Source organism: Lacerta agilis, chromosome 6, assembly GCF_009819535.1.
Source record: "Lacerta agilis isolate rLacAgi1 chromosome 6, rLacAgi1.pri, whole genome shotgun sequence".
NCBI classification, from domain to species: Eukaryota; Metazoa; Chordata; class Lepidosauria; order Squamata; family Lacertidae; genus Lacerta; species Lacerta agilis.
Window position 1 is genome coordinate 92,659,436 of NC_046317.1, and position 23,447 is coordinate 92,682,882.

Sequence of the window (23,447 nt, forward strand, 5' to 3'; positions counted from 1 at the left end):
GAGTGTCATTGGGCAGATCCTTGCCTCCGGTGGCAAAGCTGGGCTACTGGTTCGTGGAGGAGGCTGGGGGCGGAGGCTCACTCATGCCCAGCGCCCTCAAGCAGCGCCCCAGCATTTTGTTCCTACCCCCACCCAGGAGACACCTGAAAGAATCTTCCCTGGAGTCTGAGTTGCCCCCGGAGGTTGAGGCCGGCCTGGACTTCCAGGTCCTGGGTATAGAGACCCCCCGATATGACACGCCCACCCTTAAAATAAGAACCAGGCCCTTTGCAAAGCCCAGCCTGTCCCCTTCCCATCCCTGCTTCTCAATCACTTGGATGGACTTGAAGCACCTCCAAATTCAGCCTCACTGTGACACCCATTTTGCAGGCGATATAACTGAGGCTGGGAAACTTCACTCCTTTCGCTGTGGGGCTGATGCAGCATCTCCCAACCTGGGCATGAGTTAAACATTACGCACACACCCACCCCTTGATTTTTCTCCTTTCCAGCACTCCTGCGTTAAAAGGTAAATGAAATTAAATGATTCTCTGGATCTTCAGTGTCAGCAAACACTCCAATCTCTGTTTTTAAAGAACCAGGGGCAGAGTTGCTTTCCTTGGAGGTTTTCCAAACAGAGGCTGGAAGGCCAAATGTCAGGGATCCTTTAGGTAAGACTCCTGCATTGCAGGGGGTGGGACTAGATGTTCCTCGGGGTCCAACCTACAGTTGTTTACGATGATTATTTTAAAATATAACTTCCTTTTCAAAAGATCAGTGGAATAATTGAACAACACAGAATAAAATATAATAATAATAATAATAATAATAATAATAATAATAATATCTATACTTATCTAATGTCTAGGTGATATTATTAGCCAAAAACATATATGTTGATTCTCAACCTACTATATTGGGTATAAATGCATTCCAACTCTACAACTCTTTATGATCATTTTATAATGGCCCTCTAGCGGATCCCACCGCAAGCCTCCAATTAATAAAGTCGCATTATGTCCCTCCTAACGGCCCGCAATTAAATATAGCGGATTCACCTCACATTACGCCAATAAAATGAATTTCTCCCATTGACCGCAGCCCTCTCTTGTGTGAGGGAAAACTTGGTGATTTAGAGTCTTGGGCAGAAGCTGAACAAAGGATACAAGTTCTATTTCCCAAGAAAAAGCTGCAGCCAGGAGACGGGTTCTTTCAGGCAGAAGTCAACTTATTCCTTAAACCTGGAGGCTGTCACGGCATTAAACACAGAGGCTCCGCTTCAGGCAGATGTTCCGCTTTCCAGACATGGTGGTCAAATGTTTACCTCCATTTCTGCCCGTTCTTCCCTCTCCTTCCTTGACTGAGTTGTGACAGGTGTCCCTCACCATTCAATGCTCTGCACGCTGCCCCTCCGGAGGGATTCCCAGTCCCAGACCCACAGACCCAGGGGGTCCCCTTGTCCTCAGTTTGGGGGGGTCTTCTTTCCCTCGAATCTCTCCCCCCCCCCGACTTTCGCCTGCCTCCCCACAGCTTCTCCTGTTGAACTCCCTCCTGACTCCTCTCCCAGCGGAGATTCTCCTCACGTTCCCCTCAAAGGTCCCCCTTTCTCTCCCTCTCTGAAAACTCCCTCCTTTCATCACTTTCCCTCCAAAAGTGCTGGCTCCGCCCCCCGCTGGCTTGGGAGCCAATCAGAGCGAGGCTCCAGCGTTCTGAGGTAATTTCTGAGGGACTGCGCCCCCTGACTCAGGCCTGCCTCTGCTGTCCATCACAGGCCCAAACATGGGGGGCATTCGGCAGCCCCCTTATATCTATGTAAATTTCTATACATCGATCGATTGATAGAGCAGGGGTGGCTCAATTCCAGGAGACTGATCTACTCACAGAATGAAAAACTGGAAGTGATCTGCCCCCGTTTTTATTGGGCTTCGGGTCAAAGTTATGGAGCTGTTTTTTAGAGAAGGAAAAAGACCCGTTTTCCCGAGGTTTGGGAGCATAAACCTCCTCTGCTTTTTTAGCATGAAGCTCTGTCTTCTGTTCTCAAACAATGGACGGCGGCGGGGGGGGGGGGGCAGCGATCCATCGTGGTCGACCAAAACCTCACAGGAATCTACTGGTACTCTTAGGGTTTAAGATCGTTTAATATGACTGTGCAGTAAACAGTAGTAATATCCCCCCCCCCCAAATAAAGAAAGAAAGAAATCAGGGATCCTCCACTTAAAGAATGCTGGTCATCGGGTGTCCCTTTATCCGACCCCCCCCCCCCGGCATCTGATGTGGTATAGTCCAGACCCAAGTCTTATCACCTCTACAGACGTGTCCTCACAACGTCCCTGCAGAGGCTGCCAAGCAGAGCAGATTTCGATCCCCCTCTGCCGCCTCTCTCCATAGGGACAAGGACCTGCCCCCTTCCCTCTCCCCAGAGCTAAAAACTCTCTCCCCTCCCCATGCTGTGTCGATTCCGCAGTAGATTGTAAGCCCCTTGGGGCAAAGCCAACATGGATAATGAACACATTTTGAAAAGAAATGCATGGCATGTGTCCAGTGTCAAGAAAGGAGTTAGGTAGTCCCCCCTCCTTAGTGTCCAATTTCCATATTGTCCTAATGAAACGGCCCTATTAAAAAGGTAATGGTAAAGTGGGCGCAGGATTTGGGAAACAATATTTACATGGAACAATGGGAAAGATGATGGAGTACGGATATTAAATTCACAGCCTGTTATAATTAAAGAGAAAACACAATGAAGATGATACACAGATGGCACCATACCCCTGTAAAACTTGCCGAAATGTATAAAGGAACATCCTCAATATGCTGGAGATGCAAGAAAGATACAGGGTCTTATTTTCATATGTGGTGGAAATGTGAAGTGATCTGTGAATTTTGGAATAATATCTATAGTGAACTTAAAAACGTATTTAAATTGACATTCAAAAAAAGACCAGAATTTTTTTTTGCTGGATATTCTACCAACAGAAATTTTAAAAAGTATAAGACCACTGTTTATGTATTCAATTACTGCAGCCAGGATATTCGTGGCAAGGAACTGGAAGAACGAAAGTTTACCACCAATAATAGAATGGCAGATCCTTATGGCAGAGTACCTACAACTAGCCAAGCTAACTGGGGGAATTAAGGGAGTACCGGACCAGAAAGTGAATGGAGAATGGAATATATTTAAAACATATTTAAAAACATATTGTACAAAAAAACAAAATATTTGCAGAATTAGATTGATGCCTGTAAGCAAAAATATATAGTAGATATTGTATTGGATTATATATTCTTTTCCAACAAACGAAACAACATAAATCTGTGTAAGAAATCAGGACAACACAAATAGTATAGTGAGAATGTTTGGAAGTGATTCTTTTTAAATTTTTAATTATTGTATTGTGTCATTTTATTATTAGTTCATTATCTGTTTATTTATTTATTTATATAGTTCTATGTTGTAATGTTACATGTACATGTGTGAAATCAATAAAGATTAATTTTTAAAAAAATCAGTGCTAGGGGAACAGCTCCGCATGCAGGCCATGGGGAAAGGGGGGCTCTTCCCCAGACAAGCCTGGAGACCCCCCCTTCTGGCCCCTCGGTGTCCCAGGAGCCCTTTCTGGAAGGCCCTCACTTGTTCCTCCCCCTCAGGCGGTTCAACAAGAGAAGTTGCTCCCACTCCAGATCCCTGCGGATCTCAGGGGGCCAGTGGGGGGACTGGGGTCCTCCAAGTCCAGCCCAGACAAGAAAAAGAGGGAGCTCTCAGAAGAGGAAGCCATTTTGGAGAACTGGACTTGGCTGTTCTCTGCTGAGGGTCTTCTGCCTTTCTTCCAAGGCTTCCTGGGGCCTGCAATGGTCAGAGGAAGAGACACGCTCACCCCTAAATCCCCTACAGGGCCCTGGGGAGCAAGCAGAGCCTGCCTCCGTTTCCTTCCCCAAGGCCTTGGAGGAAAAGGGGGTGCGGAAGGAGGAACCCTGAATGGAGCTTAGGCTCCTGGAAAATGGGGGAAAGGATCATGATATGGCACTTTCCAGATGAGTCTAGGAATTGCCTCCAAGGTCCAGGGACTGATCCGCCTGGCGTCCTCTTGGAGGTCCCTTCAGAAGGAGAAGGGGTCCCAGATCTCCTTGGGGGAAACAGGGGGGGGGGAGCATCCCTGAGGCCTGCATTCGGGGCCAAGGATTTCGCCTTTCAGGCTCCATCCACCTTCTCCCTGTTGTTTATGTGAGCTGTAGAGATGGGATCACATGCAGACATTCCCAAATTGAAGAATGGATCCCTTTTTAAAAATGACCTCGGCAGAGCTTCCGGCTTGCTGCCATGGAGGAGGCTGAATTCCATCGTAGCCATTGGCAAGGGTAATTCGAGGCTGAGATGGGAGTAATCAGCCTCCCTACACTCTCAGGGTTGGGGGTGGCAGTCTCATCGGCAGTCCGCACCAACACCTGGCCCCAAATCCGGGAGGAGTGAGGGGTCAGGGGGCACTGGATGGAAAGCACCGGGCGTTTCTTGGCAACTCTCCAAAGTCGCCTCCATGAGCAACAAGCTCGCACTTCTTAAGATGAAAAATTGGATTTAAGTGATGGACATACCACGAGCGAGGAGGGAGAAACTATTCTTCTAATTAATTCAGCCACTTAGGTGCTAAAAAGGATTTGAGTGGAAGGATTATCAGCTGTGTGGAGGGGGTTTGACATGACCAAAAGGAGGGCGAGTCTTTTTTTTGTTTCACCTTTATTTTGTTTTGTTGTGTTACTTGGCAAAATCTCCTCTGGAAGGTCCAACTACCTGATTATTTAAATAAGCAAGCGAGATGGGAAAGGTTTTGCATTCGCATTTGTTGACACAATATGGTTTTAATAATTATCAACAGCATGGAATTTACAGTGGAAAATCAGTCTGGGGAAAGTATTGGGCAGATGCCTTGATTTGATTTATCTGGACTGAATGGACTTGGCAGCTGACTGCAATGGGAGGATTCTTGGACCAACTTGGCAGAAACATCAGTTTGTGAAGAGATGCTGTGAACCTACAGAGGGGAATCCTGGGTTATAGTTAAATATAATATTGGAAAGTGAAATTGGAATAGCACAGCTGGATTGGAGCACAAAGAAAGGGGGGAAAGGACATAAAATGCATGCAGAAACACATTGTTTTGATTTAACTTGCTTGTCGGACAAACTCAGAGGCTGTTGAAAATAATGAAAGTTTAACATCAGAATGGCTTATGGGAACTAACAGAAATGATTATGAAAAGCAGAAGTAGATGATCAGACCCCCCAACCTCAGAGCATGGGAAGACCTCCCAAAAAATTATAATTTGGCATATTTGGATTGCATGATCATTAGAAAATTTGTATAATTTGGAATATGTAATGTGGTTTGATTGGATTGTTAAAATGGAAAATTTAATAAATGTCATTTATAAAAAGAAAAAGATTGCCTCTGCTTTGGCATGTAAACTGAACATCATACTAATAAAAATGTGTTTTAAAATTTATTGCCGATTCATTTTTTGAATATTTTAAATACTGGTAGTTGTTTCTACTAATAATCTTGGTGTTTCCTAAACTGGAGGTTACCCACACAGAAACCCAAAGAAAAGGATGAAGTCTCCAAGTGGAAAAATAGGGCTTTATTGAAATACAAATGTGCCTGCAAAGAACTGCATCCCAAAGTGTGTTGCCACAGAAACTAGGGAGTTAAAGATGCTTTTACAAAATGTCATCTTGCTGAAGGGTTGGGGAAAGGCAGGATACTAAATACAGATGGGATTATTCTGGGGTGCATGTTCTGAATCGTTGCAACAGATGATTTTCAGACAGGGAGATGGCAGTTTCCTTTTCACATTTTTTATATTAAGATTCTTTTATTTTGAATTAAGGAGAACACACATAGGAAGAGGAGAGTTGGAGGTGGGAGGGACCTGCAAGCAACATAGGGAAGCAAGGATCTCTCAGGGTGCTAGACGGGGAGAAGAGGGAGGAACCCAGGAAAGAGCTGGGGAGCCGCCTTCCTATGTGTTGACAAATCATATGATATATATGATACAAAAGTGATAAAGGATATTTTTATTCTTCCCGCCCCCTACTCTCTTCTACACAATTGTGTTTTGTGAGGGTTGTTTAATCATCTTTGCTTTATTTCTTTTCTTTTTTATTTTCCTTCTTTATGAATTCGTTGATGGGAAGTGAGATTGTGGCTGTAACTAAAGCTCTTTCCACATTCGAAGCACTGATAGGGTTTTTGCCCTGTATGAATTCTTTGATGGGAAGTGAGATGGGAGCTGTTCCTGAAGCTCTTTCCACATTCCAAGCACTGATAGGGTTTCTGCCCTGAATGAATTCTTTGATGTGAAGTGAGACTATCTTTCCGATTGAAGCTCTTTCCACATTCCAAGCACTGATAGGGTTTCTCCCCTGAATGAATTCTTTGATGTGAAGTGAGACTATCTTTCCGATTGAAGCTCTTTCCACATTCGAAGCAATGATAGGGTTTCTCCCCTGTATGAATTCTTTGATGGGAAGTGAGACTCTGACTGTGACTAAAGCTCTTTCCACATTCGAAGCAATGATAGGGTTTCTCCCCTGTATGAATTCTTTGATGGGAAGTGAGATTCTGCCTGTGACTAAAGTTCTTTCCACATTCAAAGCACTGATAGGGTTTCTGCCCTGAATGAATTCTTTGATGGGAAGTGAGATTGTCGCTTTGACTGAAGCTCTTTCCACATTCCAAGCACTGATAGGGTTTCTCCCCTGTATGAATTCTTTGATGGATAGTGAGCTTAGCCCCCTCCTGGAAGCTCTTCCCACATTCCAAGCACTGATAGGGTTTCTTTCCTGTATGAATTCTTTGATGGGAAGTGAGATGGGCGCTGTGACTAAAGCTCTTTCCACATTCCAAGCACCGATAGGGTTTCTGCCCTGAATGAATTCTGTGATGGGAAGTGAGACTATCTTTCCGATTGAAGCTCTTTCCACATTCGAGGCACCGATAGGGTTTCTCCCCTGTATGAATTCTTTGATGGGAAGTGAGACTGTGGCTTTGATTAAAGCTCTTTCCACATTCCAAGCACTGATAAGGTTTCTGCCCTGTATGAATTCTTTGATGGGAAGTGAGATTAGCGCTTTGACTGAAGCTCTTTCCACATTCCAAGCACTGATAGGGTTTCTGCCCTGTATGAATTCTTTGATGGGAAGTGAGATCACCACTCAGACGAAAGTTCTTTCCACATTCAACGCACTGATAGCGTTTCTCCCCTGTATGAATTCTTTGATGGGAAGTGAGATTACACTTCCAACTGAAGCTCTTCCCACATTCTCTGCACTGATACCATTTCTCCCTACTCTGTGCTCTTTCGTGTGAAGTGAGGCTATCCCTCTGAATGAAGCTCTTTCTTTGATAGGAGGTGGACTGGGAGCTCTGACCGATGTTCTCTCCACACTCTGACTTCTCAGCTATGTGGATTCTGTTGTGGTCCCCCTTGTTCTTCCCTTCCAATTCATCACCATCTGCAATTAAGACAGAAGCTAATTACAGCGTAAGTCATGTTAAGTCTGCCAAAAGAGCTTCTGACTAGGCATTTGGCTATGCAATGTTGAATGTTCATGAACCCAGAACTCACACACTGACCACTGATGAAGAACCATATGTTATAAATATTCTATCCTTTAATTCATTATTCCAATAACCCTTGTTTTTAAAAGCAAATTAAGTTATTCCAAAAACAATAGGAAAAGGCAACACACGGAAGCCCCATCTGTGTTCGATCATGGCTAAGAGTCGTGGCTTCCAGTGCTGCGCGATGGATAGGCAGGTTTTCTGACATTGGTATGACATTCAGATCACAGCATTTCAGACATTTTGAGCTGTGGTGGCCGGGGACCTGTGATCTATTCCTAGCTCAAATTGCCTGCAGATGACAACAGCGCAGGCAGGCAGGTGGGGGAGGCAGAAAAGGTGCTCTCCTCCTCCTTCTCCATCCACCTGCCTGCCTCCCCCCACCCCCAAGCTCAGCAAGCCTCAATACCTCTCCGGCTCGATCCATCCATGTCCCCATCTCCACTCCCCTGGAACTCACCAGATATCTTGGAGGTCTCTTGGAGGAATCGCTCAGAGGTTGAGAGGAAGGATGCAGGAGACAACCTGAGCAGGTCAACTGTCCATCTTCCCCCTTCCATCCTCGCTAGCTTTGCAGGATCCGTCTCTTTCATCCTTCCTGAGGAGTTGAGGAGCCAAAACAAGTTGCAGGGTGCTGGGAGAGAAGAAGAAGCAAAGGGAGCCTCAGAGGCCCTGCAGGGATTCTCCTGCCCTAGATATTCTACTGCCCCTGGAGAAGCACAGCCCCTTCCCAACACAAGTCCCATTTGTAAACCTCTCCAGTGGTTTCGGTTGGTGAACTGAGTGTAGATCCCATTGAACTCAGTGGGGCTTATGGACAGAACTTGGTGCAAAAACCAGTCACCATCCTGTCCCTAAGCCTGAAAACTGCAACCCCAGAGCCTGGGCAGAAAACAGACTAGTAGCTATTACAGTATATGTAGGTGCCCCCATGCTAGGGCTTTGTATGGAGAGCCGTATTGACGCTCTTTGAGCTCTCTCATTGCAAGACAGGCAGATGTCGTGGCCATATTTGCCTCTCTCAGGGGTTGCATGGGGACCAAATCTGTATGTGTAAGCCGAGGAGCTGGTGATGCCACATTTTTGAAATACTGGTATCGTGATAATAGTAATGATAATAAATAATTTATTATTTGTACCCCACCCATCTGGCTGGGTCTCCCCAGCCACTCTGGGCAGCTTCCAACAAATATTAAAATATATTAAATTGTCACAGATTTAAAACTTCCCTAAACAGGGCTGCCTTCAGGTACAGTGGTACCTCGGGTTAAAACATAGCTCCGGAACGAATTAAGTACTTAACCAGAGGTACCACTTTATTTTCTAAATGTCAGGTAGTTGTTTATCTCTTTCACCTCTGATGCAAGGGCGTTCCACAGGGCGGGCACCACTACCGAGAAGGCCCTCTGCCTGGTTCCCTGGAACTCCACTCCCTAAGAACTCACCAGATCTCTTGGAGGTCCCTGGGAGGGAGCGCTCAAATGTTGAGAGGAGGGGGACTTCGGGTTAGGTGCCGAGTCAATGGCGGACGGGAGTCTGACGGCTCCGTCCTCCGCAAGGCTTTAGGGATTACCGTGCCTGCGCCACGGGTCCCTTAAAGCCACGGGAAGAGCGTCCCGTGGACCGTCTGCTTCGTGGGTCCCAGACGTGTCGTCTCCGCTCCCGATTGACCCTCGTAAGGGGGGAAATCGGGCGAGCGAAGCTCCGGCACGGGACTGAAGAAGCGTCTGCCTTCGGAGGATCAAAGCAGCGATCCCGCCAGACCCGAGCACCCGGCACTTCCGACATAGAAACTTCCAAAGAAACTCTGTAAGTAAAAGTTTTTGGACTGTCTGAAAAGTTTGGAGCACACTGCTTGCAGAGGAAACTTTAAAAGGAAGCCTGTTCCCTTTGAACTGTTTGCGCGAGCTTGGTAGCGCTAAAAGACTAAAGCCGCGAGTAACGGAAAAGTTTTGCGAACTCTGCCAAACTTTTTAAAAGTTGATTAAAAGTTGTTTTATGGATGTTTTGAGACTCAGAAAAAGTTGATATGGCAAAAGAAGACACCGCTCGCCCTCAGGACTAGGATTCCGGGTCAGTAGCGGGCTGCAAAATATTGTTGCCATTTCTTTTTCCTTGATACTGTTTCAGTGACTGTTTACCAGTGGAGACTTTTGACTTTTGTAGCCAGATACAAGTTACTTTATGGACCTGGTGGCAACACTGCAAGCGAGAAGCAGATACTGACTTGGGCTATTTAAAATAGACTCTTCTTGGCTTTAAGGAATTTATAATTTTGGGAAAATTTGAACTCTTTGCCTAAAAGTTGGATTATTGGGCTGGTGTGGGACTCCTGGCTCAGCAGCCTCTTTGTTCTCAGAAGCTAGCTGCAGGCCACCTGGTGTTTACTTTTGGGACTGTTGGTCTTCTGCTGCGAATGTCTGAGACAGTTACCACAGCAACTGGAGTGACCTTGAGATTACAGCTACAGAGCCCACAGGGAATGGAAACTAGATCTAAAGGAACTGGCTCTGAAAAAAGAAAAGGCTCTGTTTCCTTAACTCTTCAGGAACAAATGGAGAAATTGGTTGTTAGCGTGGCAGAAATTGCAGCAGGTTTGAATAGTGTCACTGAAAGGTTGAAGCAAACACAAGAATCGGTGAACACTATTGGTGCATCAGTGAATACAACAGTTAACTCTGCAATAGAAAAACTCCAAGCTGATATAAAAGCCGATATTAAAAATTCTACTGAGACCTTGGAAAAATCAATTGGGCAAATTGAGGAGAATGTAAGAAAGAACAGAGAAGAAGTTAATAAAATAGGGCTTGAGGTGACTACATTGAAAAAAGACTCAGAGGAAATTAAAGTGGTCAGAGAAAAAATAAAAAAGGTGGAGGAAAAATTGGACAATATAGACTTGGAGCAGATAGAGAATATTGGAACACGACAGAGAACTGTTGAAGAATCTCTTGCTTTTCTGCAACTACATCAGAGAGAAGGAAACATAAGAATAAGGGGTCTTCCAGAATTGGAAGGGGAAGACCTGAAAGCTTATATTGTGCAACAATTTTCAACATATTGGGAATTAGAAGAGGTAAACGTCTCAGCACGCATAGTGAAGGCCTTCAGATTTGGACCCAGAGGTTCCAGAGGAAAGAAAAGCACCAAAACAGTCAGCGACTGTTTGCTTGTGCTACACGATAGACACGACAGAGACTACTTTCTGGACTTACACTACAGAAACAACCTGGTGGTACAGCAGAATAAAGTAATTTTTTATAAGGACATCCCCAAATTTTTTTTGGATAAAAGAGCTCCTTATAACGATTTGGTGACTGAGCTAAGAAGAAGAAAGATCTCCTTCAGTTGGGAATTTCCAGAAGGCCTGGCATTCACGTTCGAAGGGAAAAAGATAAGAATAAGGTCCTTGGCGGAAAAGCAAAAGTTCCTGGACAAGCATCTGGAACACTTTAAAGGTACTCCATTGGATCCAGCACAGTTCTACAAGTTTCCAGAAGTATTCCCACCACCGTCGGGACTACCAGGACCAAGCCAGGATCCAGAACAAGATAAGAAAGGACAGGCAACTGGAGGAGAAGAATAAACAAAGAAATGGCGCTCAAGTTAATGACTTGGAATGTTCGGGGATTGAATCAGAGACCAAAGAGACGCAGAGTGTTTTATAGCATAGAAAAGAAGAACTTGGACATAATATGTTTACAGGAAACCCACATAGCCCGCCGTCATAGAAGATTATTACAGAACAAAAAACTAGGCCAAGAGTTTATATCATCGGACAAGGTCAAGAAGAGAGGAGTAGTGATTTACGCAAAGGAGAAATATAGCCCAAGACAGCTACTTAAAGATGAAGAAGGGAGATACATCGCAATTGAAATTAACGTACAAGGCGAAAAATTTTTGATTCTGGGACTTTATGCACCAAATGATGGAAAGTCGATTTTCTATAAAAAAATACATGACTTGCTGTTGGACTATTTGGATTACAAGGTAGTTTGCCTTGGAGACTTTAATGGAGCAGTTTCCACATTAATGGACAGATCTCAAAGAACCAAATTAACAAACGATGGGAAACTCCCAAAGACTTTTTTTAAAATGGTGGATAATTTGAATTTGGTGGATTCTTGGAGAATAAAAAACCCCAGAGAAACAGAGGCAACGTACTTCAGTGAATCTCAGCAGTCATGGTCGAGGATAGACTATATATGGATTTCGAATGAATTGGCTCCAAAAATACAAAAGGCAGAAATCGGTCCCAAAACGCTTTCAGACCATAATCCGGTACAGTTAAATCTAAAAATGATTTCCAAGGATTCTTTCAGATGGAGAATGGATGACGCATTGATGAGGGATACCAAGCTGGTAGAAAGAGCGGTGAAAAAGATGAAAGAATACTTTCAAATCAATTGGAGCTCAGAAGTGGAAAAAAGGATTGCTTGGGATGCAAGCAAAGCGGTAATGAGAGGATTCCTCATAAGCGAAAAGGCAAAAAAGAAGAAACAACAAAATGCAGAAATGGAGAGATTGCTGAAATCAATTAAAGAAAAGGAAAAAGAATTAAGAGGACATCCTAGATGTGTCAAAATTCAAAAAGAAATTAGATACTTGCAATCCCAATATGCGAATATTATGAATCAAGACATCGAATGGAAAGTGAAAATGATGAAACAAAGAACATTTGAATCTGCTAATAAATGTGGAAAACTACTGGCTTGGCAATAAAAGAAAAGACAAAAGGCAAATGTCATCAGCAATTTGGTAGTAAACGGAAAAAACGTGGAGAAACCGGAGGAAATCAGATGGTGTTTTCAGAGATTTTATAAGCAACTGTACAAGGAGGAGAAGATAGATGAAGTAGAGATAGACCGATTTCTGGAAAAAAATGGATTGCAAAAAGTCCCAGAGGAAAAACTAACAACCCTCAACCACCCAATATCGATGCAAGAGATAGAAGATGCAATAAACAACATGCAAATGGGGAAGGCCCCAGGACCGGACGGATTAACAGCAAAATATTATAAGACATTGAAAGACTGGCTATCGCAGCCGTTAAGAGAAATCTGCAACAAAATATTAGGAGATAGGGCACCAGAGACGTGGAAAGAAGCCTTTATCACACTGATTCCAAAACCAGATACGGATAAGACTCTAATGAAAAATTATCGTCCAATATCCCTCTTGAACGTGGATTACAAAATTTTTGCAAACGTTTTGGCTACAAGGATGAAAAGAGTGTTGAAAGATTATATACATAGAGACCAAGCAGGTTTCTTGCCAGGAAGACAAATAAGTAATAACACGAGAATCATTGTGGACATTCTAGAAAAACTGGAGAGAGACATAAATACAGATGCGGCACTATTGTTTGTTGATGCAGAGAAAGCATTTGATAAAGTATCTTGGACATTCATGAAAAAGAATTTGGAAAAGATGGGAGTTGGAGAAAAATTCTTAAATGGCATTAAGGCCATCTATACGGAACAAAGAGCAAAAATAATAGTAAACAGTGTGATATCGGAGGAGATAGAAGTTGAGAAGGGAACAAGACAAGGGTGCCCTATCTCCCCTTTACTTTTTATTACGGTCCTGGAAGTTCTCCTAAACATGATTCGAAAAGATAAACAGACAAAAGGAATCAGAGTGGGAGAGAAAGAATACAAACTACGCGCCTTCGCAGACGATTTGATGCTATCCCTGCAGGAACCGGAAAGCAGTGTCCCCAGAGTTTTGGAATTAATTGAACAATTTGGACTTGTAGCTGGCTTCAAATTAAATAAGCAGAAAACCAAAGTTTTAGGTAAAAATTTGAGTGCAGAACAGACTCAAAGAATACAAGAAGCCACAGGCCTCAATTTTGTTAAATCTGTAAAATATCTAGGTATCAATCTCACAACCAAGAATTTGAACCTGTACAAGGATAACTACGAAAAACTGTGGATGGAGATAAAAAAAGATATGGAAATTTGGACAAGACTTAAACTGTCGTTAATGGGAAGAATAGCAGTGGTCAAAATGAATGTCCTACCAAGGATGCTGTTTTTATTCCAAGCCATACCAATTTTGGACAAACTAGATTGCTTTAAGAAATGGCAAAAGGACCTATCGAAATTTATATGGCAGGGCAAAAAGCCTAGAATTAAATTTAAGATTTTAACAGACTCTAAAGAGAGAGGAGGCTTTGCCCTGCCGGATTTAAGACTATATTTTGAAGCTGCGGCCTTTTGCTGGTTAAAGGATTGGTTTAAATTAGAGAACGTTGACGTGCTGGACTTGGAAGGACACGACAATATGTTCGGCTGGCATGCATACCTTTGGTATGACAAGGTTAAAATCCACAGAACTTTTAAGTCTCATATAGTTAGAAAATCCTTATATCAGGTTTGGACTAGATACAAAGATTTGTTGGAGAGAAAGACTCCTAGATGGATCTCTCCAGTAGAGGCCAAGGCTTATAAGAGACCGAATATGTCTGCAAATTGGTTAAGATATATGGACATATTGCAGCAGGAAGGGGACTCATTCAAATTGAAAAGCTATGATCAAGTGAAAAGTCAGGTCCCCGACTGGCTGCACTATTATCAGGTGTATGAAACATTTAAAATGGATAAAAAAGTTGGTTTTCAAGTAGAAAAATCAAAACTGGAAACAGAACTGATAGAATCGAATTTCAAAAACCTTTCCAAAATGTATAATCTTCTGCTAGAGTGGCATACTAAAGATGAACTGGTTAAATCGTCAATGATAGATTGGGCAAAAGATGTAGGACATAATATCATGATGGATGACTGGGAGAGACTGTGGCAGAAAGGTATTAAATTTACTGCTTGTCATAGTTTAAGAGAAAACATAATGAAAATGGTTTACAGATGGTATTTGACACCAGTTAAGATAGCTAAGATGAATACCAAAATGTCAGATGTATGTTGGAAATGTAAACATGCGAAAGGTACCTTTTATCATATGTGGTGGTTGTGCCCAGCGGTAAATGCTTTCTGGGATAAGATTTATAACGAGCTCAAGAAGGTAATGAAAGTTACCTTTTGCAAGAAACCAGAGGCATTTCTTCTGAGCATAACCAATGAAGAGATACCCAGTCAGGATAGAGTGTTTTTTATGTATGCCACAACAGCAGCTAGAATCCTATTGGCAAGAACATGGAAAGGGGAAGAGATACCAACGGTGGAAGAATGGCAGATGAAGATGATGGAATACATGGAACTCGCAGAACTGACCGCCAGAATCCGGGACCAGAGGGAGGAGACGGTGTCACGAGACTGGAAAAAATTTAAAGACTATTTAGTTAAATCAGTAAAATTGAATATTTGAGCAGAGATAAATAGAGGCTTTAATAGGTTCATGTTAGATAAAACTGGCAAGAGAAAATTTTTGTATGAATGATTTCTTTGTTAAATAGGAGTTAAGATTTGATATTAAGACAAGATTTATAGTTGATTAAGTATATGACCGAGTAAAGTTAAGCATATTGAAAATTTGAGCAAATGTTAATTGAACAAGATATAAAGCTACCTTAAAGATGCATTTGATTTTGAAGACAGTGGAGGGAACGGGGGAAGTCCCCAAATAGAGAAGTTAGAAACAAGGAAAGTATAAAGATAGGTATTGGTTAAGGTATGTATATGTTCTTTTTTTCTTTTTATGTTTATTGTTAATGTTACTGTTTTTATTGTTGTTTTTATATTGTTTATTATGCCTTGTGTTGTTGTTGTATTTTGTTTTTCTGTGTTTTATTGGAAAATAATAAAATCTTATAAAAAAAAAAAAAACAAATGTTGAGAGGAGGGATGCAGGAGACAACCTGACCAGGTCAACTGTCCATCTTCCCCCTTCCATCCTCGCTTGCTTTGCAGGATCCGTCTCTTTCATCCTTCCTGAAGAGTCGAGGAGCCAAAACAAGTTAATACCCCACTCCTCCTTAGATATTGTCTGTGTTTATACACAATCTTCGCAAGTATCCAGCCTTGAAATGTGGCCCCCACCCTGGCCTGGAAGCTATCAAAGTATAGATCTTCCACATGTCCTCAATCTGTTGTGTTCTTAAGAACACCAGGCATGCATACCCTTTTAAAACTTCAGAGGGGAGCTTTATGCTCCTCTTGTGACAAGACTGCCATGACAGGTGAGATCCTGCCCCAAGAGTAGCAGACAGATAACAATCTAAATCACAATGGCTACCCACTCTATAGTGGGATGAAGCCCAGACAAGATCAAGGGTGGTATTTGACTTGACTCAGGGACCCAGAAAATGTCAATGCTTTCCTTTGCATTGTGATGGAGTAAGTGTGAAAGACTACCGGGTAGATTTCACTGAAGGGGCCAAGACTGGATTCTCAGGTTCTACCTGAGACCACACCTTTTCTGTGACAGATCTATTCCCATAATCCCAGAGGGGACTAGCAGGGAAGGATTGGAGCCAGAAAGCGGGGTGAAGGGGGGGCCCAGACTCTGAAAGGGAGAGAGCAGAGGCTGCATCTCCTGTCTTGTAGGAGAGTCAGCAAGAGAACGGGAGTGGGGTCATGCTTAGAGAGAAGGGTTGATGGAGCTGAGTCTGGTCTGCTTTGTCCGGTAGAAGCTTCTCTCCAGAGGCATTCTGGCAGCAAGGGGTCTTTCCTTACCAGCTAAGAGACGCCCTCAGATATGGTGTCCAGTCTTTGGTGAGCAAAGGGTGAGCAGCCCCGGAGCTAGAACGTACCCCATGGCTCTGCTTGTCTGCGCAGCACCCACCTCCACCTGCTCCTTGGTCCCCAGATACAGGTCGCCCCTCCCGCTGCGCTGCCCTGGTCCTGTGCTAGAGCGGCCAGTTGGAGGGAGTCTTTTGAGGTCTGGGATGCGGAGAAATTTGCTCTGGCAGGAGGACAACCATGGGAGGAGGGTGGGGCTCTTGTAGAGGCCACTCTGATGCTGCGGCTGCCCGGCATTCTTGGATGGCAACAATCATTTTTGGTAATCATTCATTTTTTATAACAGACATCAGAGAAAGTTCCATTCTTCCCCATGTTTCAAGATTCTTTTTTATTTATTTCCATATTTTAACATAATTATCTTGAAATATATTAGGGTTGTTTTTCTGCTGTTAACCATACTCCAATATATTTCACTTTATTCATATTTATAATCCACTCTCTATAATTCATTTTTTGACTGTGCATACATATTTTCCACTAACACCGTAGTTTTTCCTGCATCTATTTTGAAACCTGCAGCATTTCCAAACTGCCTTATTGCTTCTAATACACTACTAAGAGGTTCCTCTAAAAATAATACCACATCATGCAGAGGCCTTCGGTTTGTATTTTTGTTGCTCCACCCGTACCTCCTTTTATATTTGGAGTTTTCCTTATTCTTCATGCTAATACTTCTAGCATAAACAATAGCGGTGAAAGAGGACACATCCCCTTCTGTATCTTACATTTTTCTAAAAGAGTATTATTCACAATCATGCTTGCCATGTGTTACGTATAATTGTCTTAATTCCCTTTAGAAGTCTCTGCAAACTCCCTTGTTTTAATCATAAATAACCAACCAACATATATTGTCAAAAGCTTTTTCTGCACTGCTTGTTTCTCCTTCATTCCATGTCCCACGCCTGTTGCCTGGCCTGCGTGGCTTCTGCTGCCTAATAGGTCTGTTGGCAGTCCCAGATTATTTGTATTTACTAGGACTTGTTCTGAATACTCCTGGTCCAGCATCCTGTTCTCACAGGGGCATCCATAGAGACGCCTCTTCTAGCAAGCAGGATCCGAGCACCAGAGCTTTCCCTGCCTCTGGTTCCAGCAAGTGGGATTCAGACGCAGGCTTGGCTCCAACTGGGGAGACAGAGCACAGCCCTCCTAGCCAGGAGCCCCCCAGAGCCCCCCCTCCTCCTTGCATGGGCCTCATTCTCTCTTTTTTTCTTCTTTTTTATTAGAGATTTTCTTGGTTTACAAGTGTACAATGTCTCTCGCATTTTTCCATGTAACATTTTACAGATCAATTTTGGTTGTTGAGACATTAGGCAGGGGGGGGAAGAGGTGGGTGGGGTGGGGGTTTCTTTTTTCCTTAGTATATGTAGGATTTGGTGTCAGCATCATTCGTGTTGGTTCTCTGTTGTTCGCTTGCGTTTTCTTGGCGGTGAGAGGTCGCGATTGGCGTAGGGTGTGCTTGTTCCTTTGTGGTTGGCTGTGGTGATCTTTGGTTTTCTGTGTGAGTGGGGTGGGTGGGTGTTTTGGATCAGGTTAGCCATATTGATTTGTATGCTGCCGGTAGATTTTTGTCATTATCTTGTTGAGGACCTCATTTTCTCTTGAAACCAATCTGGGTTGGTGGCCATCCTGGGCTCCTGCGGGAGGGAGTTCCACAGTTTTACCTCCACGCTGTGAAAGTTTGATGTACATAAAGCATGCTGCAATTGAGACCAGACTGATGTTTCTCCTTTGGGAAGGGATGAGCGACCTGGTGACTCCCAAGGGCTTGTTTTCTAGTAGCAGCAGCAGCAGCTACAGAGAAACTCCAGCATGGAGAACATCATTAAAAGCTCACTCTGGGGTCAGAGAGAGAAACGTTTGCAGACCTGACACCCAGAGCCTCCTCCTCCTTCTTCTTGCATTGTCTCATCCCCCTAAGGACAAGATCTTGGCGTACTTAAACAGCTTTGCATCAGCTCCGTTCCTTTGAACCCTGGCAAGCTGAGTGCAGCCAGCTCAGCCCTCTTGCTCTCTCCCTTGAGGCTCTGGGCTGGAGACCTGAGACCTGGCCTCCTCCATTGGAAGGGGGATTCTGGGCATGCTCTCCCCCCAGACCCATCCCTCCCTCCCCAAATAGGAAGCAGTGCCTGGATGCAAAGGAAGAGCAGAGCTGCAGACCTCCTGGAAACTCGCCCCCTCCCTGGCTTGGTAGAGAGGAATGGGGGGGGGCAGCAGCAGTCTTAAGCATATCCAGTGCCGTGGTGCAAAGATCCCTCCGGCGCCCGCTCGCCCGTTTCCAAGGTGCCCTCTGGAGCTTTTGCACCCTGGTGCAATGAGCCACTTGCGCCGCCGGCTAAAGATGGCCGTGTTCCCTTTAAAAGATGAAAAGAAACTGTAATTTATTTGATCAATGAGGAGTTTTAAAATAAAAGATGCCCAATTGCCTAACAATTTGAGCAACCTTTAGGGCTTTGGAAATCTAGGACAAACTATAAGAAAATGCATTATCCATATATAGGTTTTCATAGTTTGACTGGGGGCGGTGGGAGAAAGAGAGCTGAGGCAGAGATGGTTTGCAGGGATTGTGACTGGCGCAGTGACATCTCTGCAAAACCATATCTGCAAAACCGATATTTGCCTCGGCTCTCCAACATCCGTGCCCAACATACATGCATGCACACATCCAAATGATAAGCTTTGTCGGCTTCACGGACTTCATATAAGCTGGTCTAGATACAGTACAATGATACTAAGAACCTGGGGGTGCAGAAAGACTGCCCCTGGACCGGGAGGTTCCATAAGGCCATAGGAAGAATTTGGCCGCCGGATGAGGCCAAGCGAGGCCCAGTCCTCCTACCCTCGCAGCAAGCAGCCCTCCAGATGTCCATACCTGCAAGCAGAATTCAAACGCAGGAGGAGCCGCCCTCTCCCTTCCGTGGTTCCCAGCAACTGAGAGTCCGACGAGTTTGCTGCCTGCGGTGCTACTTATCTCTCTCTTCCTCGCTCATTTGTTTATTTCTTGCATTTATATCGCACCTTTTCCTCCCCTCCCCATGATCCTCAGGTGGCGCACATGGTTCTCCCCCCTCCTGCACGTGTAATCCCAGCAACCACCCTGCGAGGTAGGTTAGGTCGAGAGGCAGTGAAGGGCCCGCGGCCGAGTGGGGATTCGAACCCACGTCCTTAGCCCGACACTCTAACCATTACTGTATACCATACCGCCACCGCCGCCCCTCCGTGACATTTGGACCGGCCCTCCTAACGGGGTCAGGGTTTGGGCTCTCTCGTCTCTTCCCTCCCGCCTCTCAATGGGCCAACACGGGAGCTGGGAGCGTTAAGGGGTTTGCACGTTCACACGAGGGCTGAATGCGCGAGTACCCGGATGTCTCGGCCTCTTCCCGGCCTCCCTCTCCCCCTCCCCGCTTTGCGGCGCCGCCCATCATGCACCGCGGCAGCGTCCCCTCAGCGCCGCCAGCGCAGGAGCGGAAGCCCCCTCCTCTCTCTGGGCGGGAGAGGGATTCTTCTCCCTGCCGCGGCGCATTCTGGGATTTGTAGTACCGACGCCCTTGCCGCGTTAGCCAGCCTCCGTCCCGCTTTCTTTCCCCCGGTCCACGCCCACTCACGTAAAGACTACAGCTCCCGTCGGCCCGCGCGGCTTGTTTTCCTTCAAACCCCCGAGCGAGCCCTCTCACTCCCTCGCCTCCTGACAGGGCTCCTGACAGGATTGTCCCTCGCCGGCCACTGTTCGGGCCTGGCGTGCCTCCGTCACCACCTCACCTCTCGCGCCGTCCAGTCCCTCCTCCTCGTTTCCCCCCTCCCTTTTCCCGCCCACCCTTTCGAAGACCTTTAACCCCAGCCCCCTCCTCCTCCTCCGTTGTTATGTCGGGCCTCGGCGGCGGCAACACCACCATCAGCATCCCTTAGAGAGCGCGCGCGCGCCGAGCCCCCCTCCCTCTCGCCCGCCCGCCCGCCGTTTTTCTTCCCCTCAGCCGCCTCGCCCGCGCAGCCCAGCGCCCCGCCCCTCCCCCCGCCAAAACCGCGCCCGAGTAACGGTCGGCCGCGCGCGCTCCCGTCTGCCTTCCCTGCCTCCTCCCGCTCCCGCTCCTCCTCCTCACGGTCTCTGCCCCCCCCCCCCCACGGCCGCTGTTGTCCTCCGCCCCCCCCCCACCTCGCGCGCGCGCCTGCCTGCCGGGAGCGCCCCTCCACCTCGGGCCGCCTCGCTTGTTTCCCCCTCGGAGGAAGATGAAGGAGATGAAGCAGAGGAGGAAGAAGGAGCGCACGTGGGCCGAGGCCGCCCGCCTGGTGAGAAAGTGGGGGGGGGTGGGCTGGAAGAAAAGGAAGAATAAGCCCTTCGCGTGGTTTTTTTCTTTTTGTGTCCCGGTGTGTGTATGGGGCGGAGGGCTCTTCCTTGCCTCTCCCTTTGTCACGGTGGAGGGAGGAGCTGCTTCCCCATGGAAACGTTGCAGGAGTCCTCCTCGCCTTTTCCAGGTGGGAGGGATACGTGGGCACAACTTCCACTTCCCCTCCCCCCTCGACTCTCCCGGGTGACCCCCGTGGGGTGTCATAGAAGCACCCCTACGAGGATGGGCGTAAGTACGAGGGTAAGGCGATGCAGGAGGGTTAAAACTTGAAATTCCCCCGAGTTCGCTCTTGGGGTCCTTAGGCCCTGCACAGGATATACAAAGTGGAGGTGGGAAACGTGTGAAGTCCTCCAGGTGATGCAGGAGCTACAACTCCCATCATCCCCTGACCATATTGGCGGTGCAGGCCGGGGCAGGTGGGAGTTCACAGCACTCGGAGGGCTGGGAGGTTCCCCATTCCCCTGATGCAGAATCTCTGTCATAAGGATGCCAGAAGAGCCCGGCTGCTGGATCCAGCCAAAGATTTGTGTAGTCCACCCATCCTGTTCTCACAGTGGCCAACCAGACCCTTTGGCAGGAAGTCCGCAAGGAGGACCAGAATGCACCTGTGCTCTCCTGGATGTAATTCTTAGCAGCTGGTATTGAGAGGCATGCTGCATCTGACAGTGGAAGGAGAACATAACGGTCCTGCATAGTAGCTATAGATATCCTTGTGTTCCATGAAGTTTTCTAATCCACCATTAAAGCCACCCAGGCTGGTGGCCATCTTGCTTTGGTAAGAAATTCATAGTTCTGTGAAAAAGAACTTTCTTTTTCTCTGGCCTTTCAGCTTCATTGGATTGCCACAGGTTCTAGTGTTATGAGAGAGGGGGGAACCTTTTTATAAAACGTCTGAAATGCCCCTACTTGACTTTTCTCCAAACTAAAAAGTCCCAATGTTGCAACCTTTTCTCATAGGAGAGCTGCTGCAGACCCCAGTCATTTTCACTGCTTCCTTCTGAAGTGATGATAACTGTACACAATATTCCAAATGTGGTCACATGTCAAACATCACATTTATGTGTGTGTAGGTTCTGTGAAGGCTGTGCTAGTAATACAGAAGTTCATCTACAAACAAATGATAATTCCTTCAGTCTCCCTAGAATAGGGAGAAACACAATACAGTGGTACCTTGGTTTTTCAAACGTCTCTGTTGATGAACATTTCGGTTTTCGAATGCTGTAAACATGGAAGTAAAATGCTTTGGGTTTTTGAACACGCCTCGGAAGTCGAACATGCCACGTGGCTTCCATATTGAGTTTTCTGTATTGAGGCTTCTGTATTGGGTTTTTTGTTTTTGAACATTTCGGAACTCAAACAGTCTTCTGGAACAGATTACGTTCGAAAACCGAGGTACAACTGTAATAATATTTAGAGGGGTAGCCATGTTACAACACAATCATAGCCATGTCTACTCAGAATAAGCCCCATTGAATTCAGTAGGACTTAATCTAATGTAAGTGAGGTTAGGATTGAAATCATTATGATACAGGCTTCCGGCGGCTGGCGCAATCATGGATGGTCGTGGGCTGCTTCGGCTGCGAGGCACCCAGTTCATCCCGGGGGTCAGGAGCTCCGCTACCGCATAGCGGGCTCCAGTTGGGGCACGGGAAGAGCGTCCCGTGCCCTGGGCTCCCCGGCTGTGCCCATTGTGCTCCGAACCCTTCCCCCGCACCCCCTGTAAAGGGGGAGTGGGGGTGAAGGGACCACGGAGCCGGGCCTTAGGGGAAATGCCCCAACCGGGATGTTTACATGCGGCGGCAAAGTCCGTGATGAGCGTCTCTGTTCTACCTATCATTAAGGAGTTGCTAAGAAACCAGAAGCTGTGAGTAATTGACTGACTCTTTGTATTCCGGGAAAGCTCTGGGATTAAGAGAAGAAAGGCAGCCCGCCTCTCTCCCTTCGGGTGGTGAAAGAAATTAACTCTTTAAGTGACTGCTGCTACAACAATCAATTGAAAGTACTTGGAACTTGAAAGCTGAGTCTGTTGAGATCTCCTTTTGGGGGTTAACTGAGGAAAAAATATCTTCATTTGAAGTTTTGGTCTTTATACTCCGGCATTGGAAGAAATGGCGACGTTTCGGACTTGCGTAGGAAAAAATTCAGACAAAGGAAGGAAAAGACAGGAAATGCAATCTGATACCCACCTCCCCCGAAGATGCTGGACTTTGCATTTATGTTGGCACTGAAGGACTGGGAGGAGGAGGAAAAGCTTACTGTCTTTCAACTGGAACTGCTTGATCGAAAACTAAGAGCCTTGAGTGCGATTATAAATGGAAAGAATTTGTTTTCCACAGAGGAGGCTTTTCGAAAGTTCTATTCAATGGAAACAGACTTTTGCAAAGAGTTGGAAGATGTGCTGCAAGGATGGTTTGAGATGGCTGAGCAAATCCGTCTGGAACAGGGGCCGAGTTCAGGGGGTGGCAGTAACCCTGGAACGGAAAGATTTTTAATATCCAGACTTCGAGGTGGCAGCTCGGGGTCGAGGGACATAGAATTAAGATTTCTACAAGAAGAAGAAGTATGGTACAAGACACGGAGAAACTCAGATTGGAGAGGGCGAACATCTTGGAGCTCGATGCAGGGTTTGTTGTGGTTGCAATCAGGATCTGTGGACACTCAGAAGAATACAATAGGAGATCCGGTTCTGGTGAAAGACAGGAGAAGATAATGGACAAAAGGGAGTGGGCTGAATCAATTAAAGTATAACATAGATGGTCTGCCATGGTATCCGAAATCGAGTGTGAGTCTGTTAATTACAAGTTTTTTTAA

General features: G+C 45.8%; 1 protein-coding gene across 1 annotated transcript; it reads right to left on the reverse strand.

Moving 5' to 3' along the window:
* Positions 1-6,151: 6,151 nt before the first annotated feature.
* LOC117047831 (zinc finger protein 883-like) lies at positions 6,152-9,082 on the reverse strand (the record flags this gene model as incomplete). Its single annotated transcript, XM_033151057.1, has 3 exons — positions 9,040-9,082; positions 8,055-8,228; positions 6,152-7,485 (listed from the first exon to the last, which is right to left on the reverse strand). Coding segments are annotated over exons 2-3 (1,467 nt in total), but the record flags the coding sequence as incomplete, so codon positions are not given.
* Between the last annotated feature and the right edge of the window lie 14,365 nt (positions 9,083-23,447).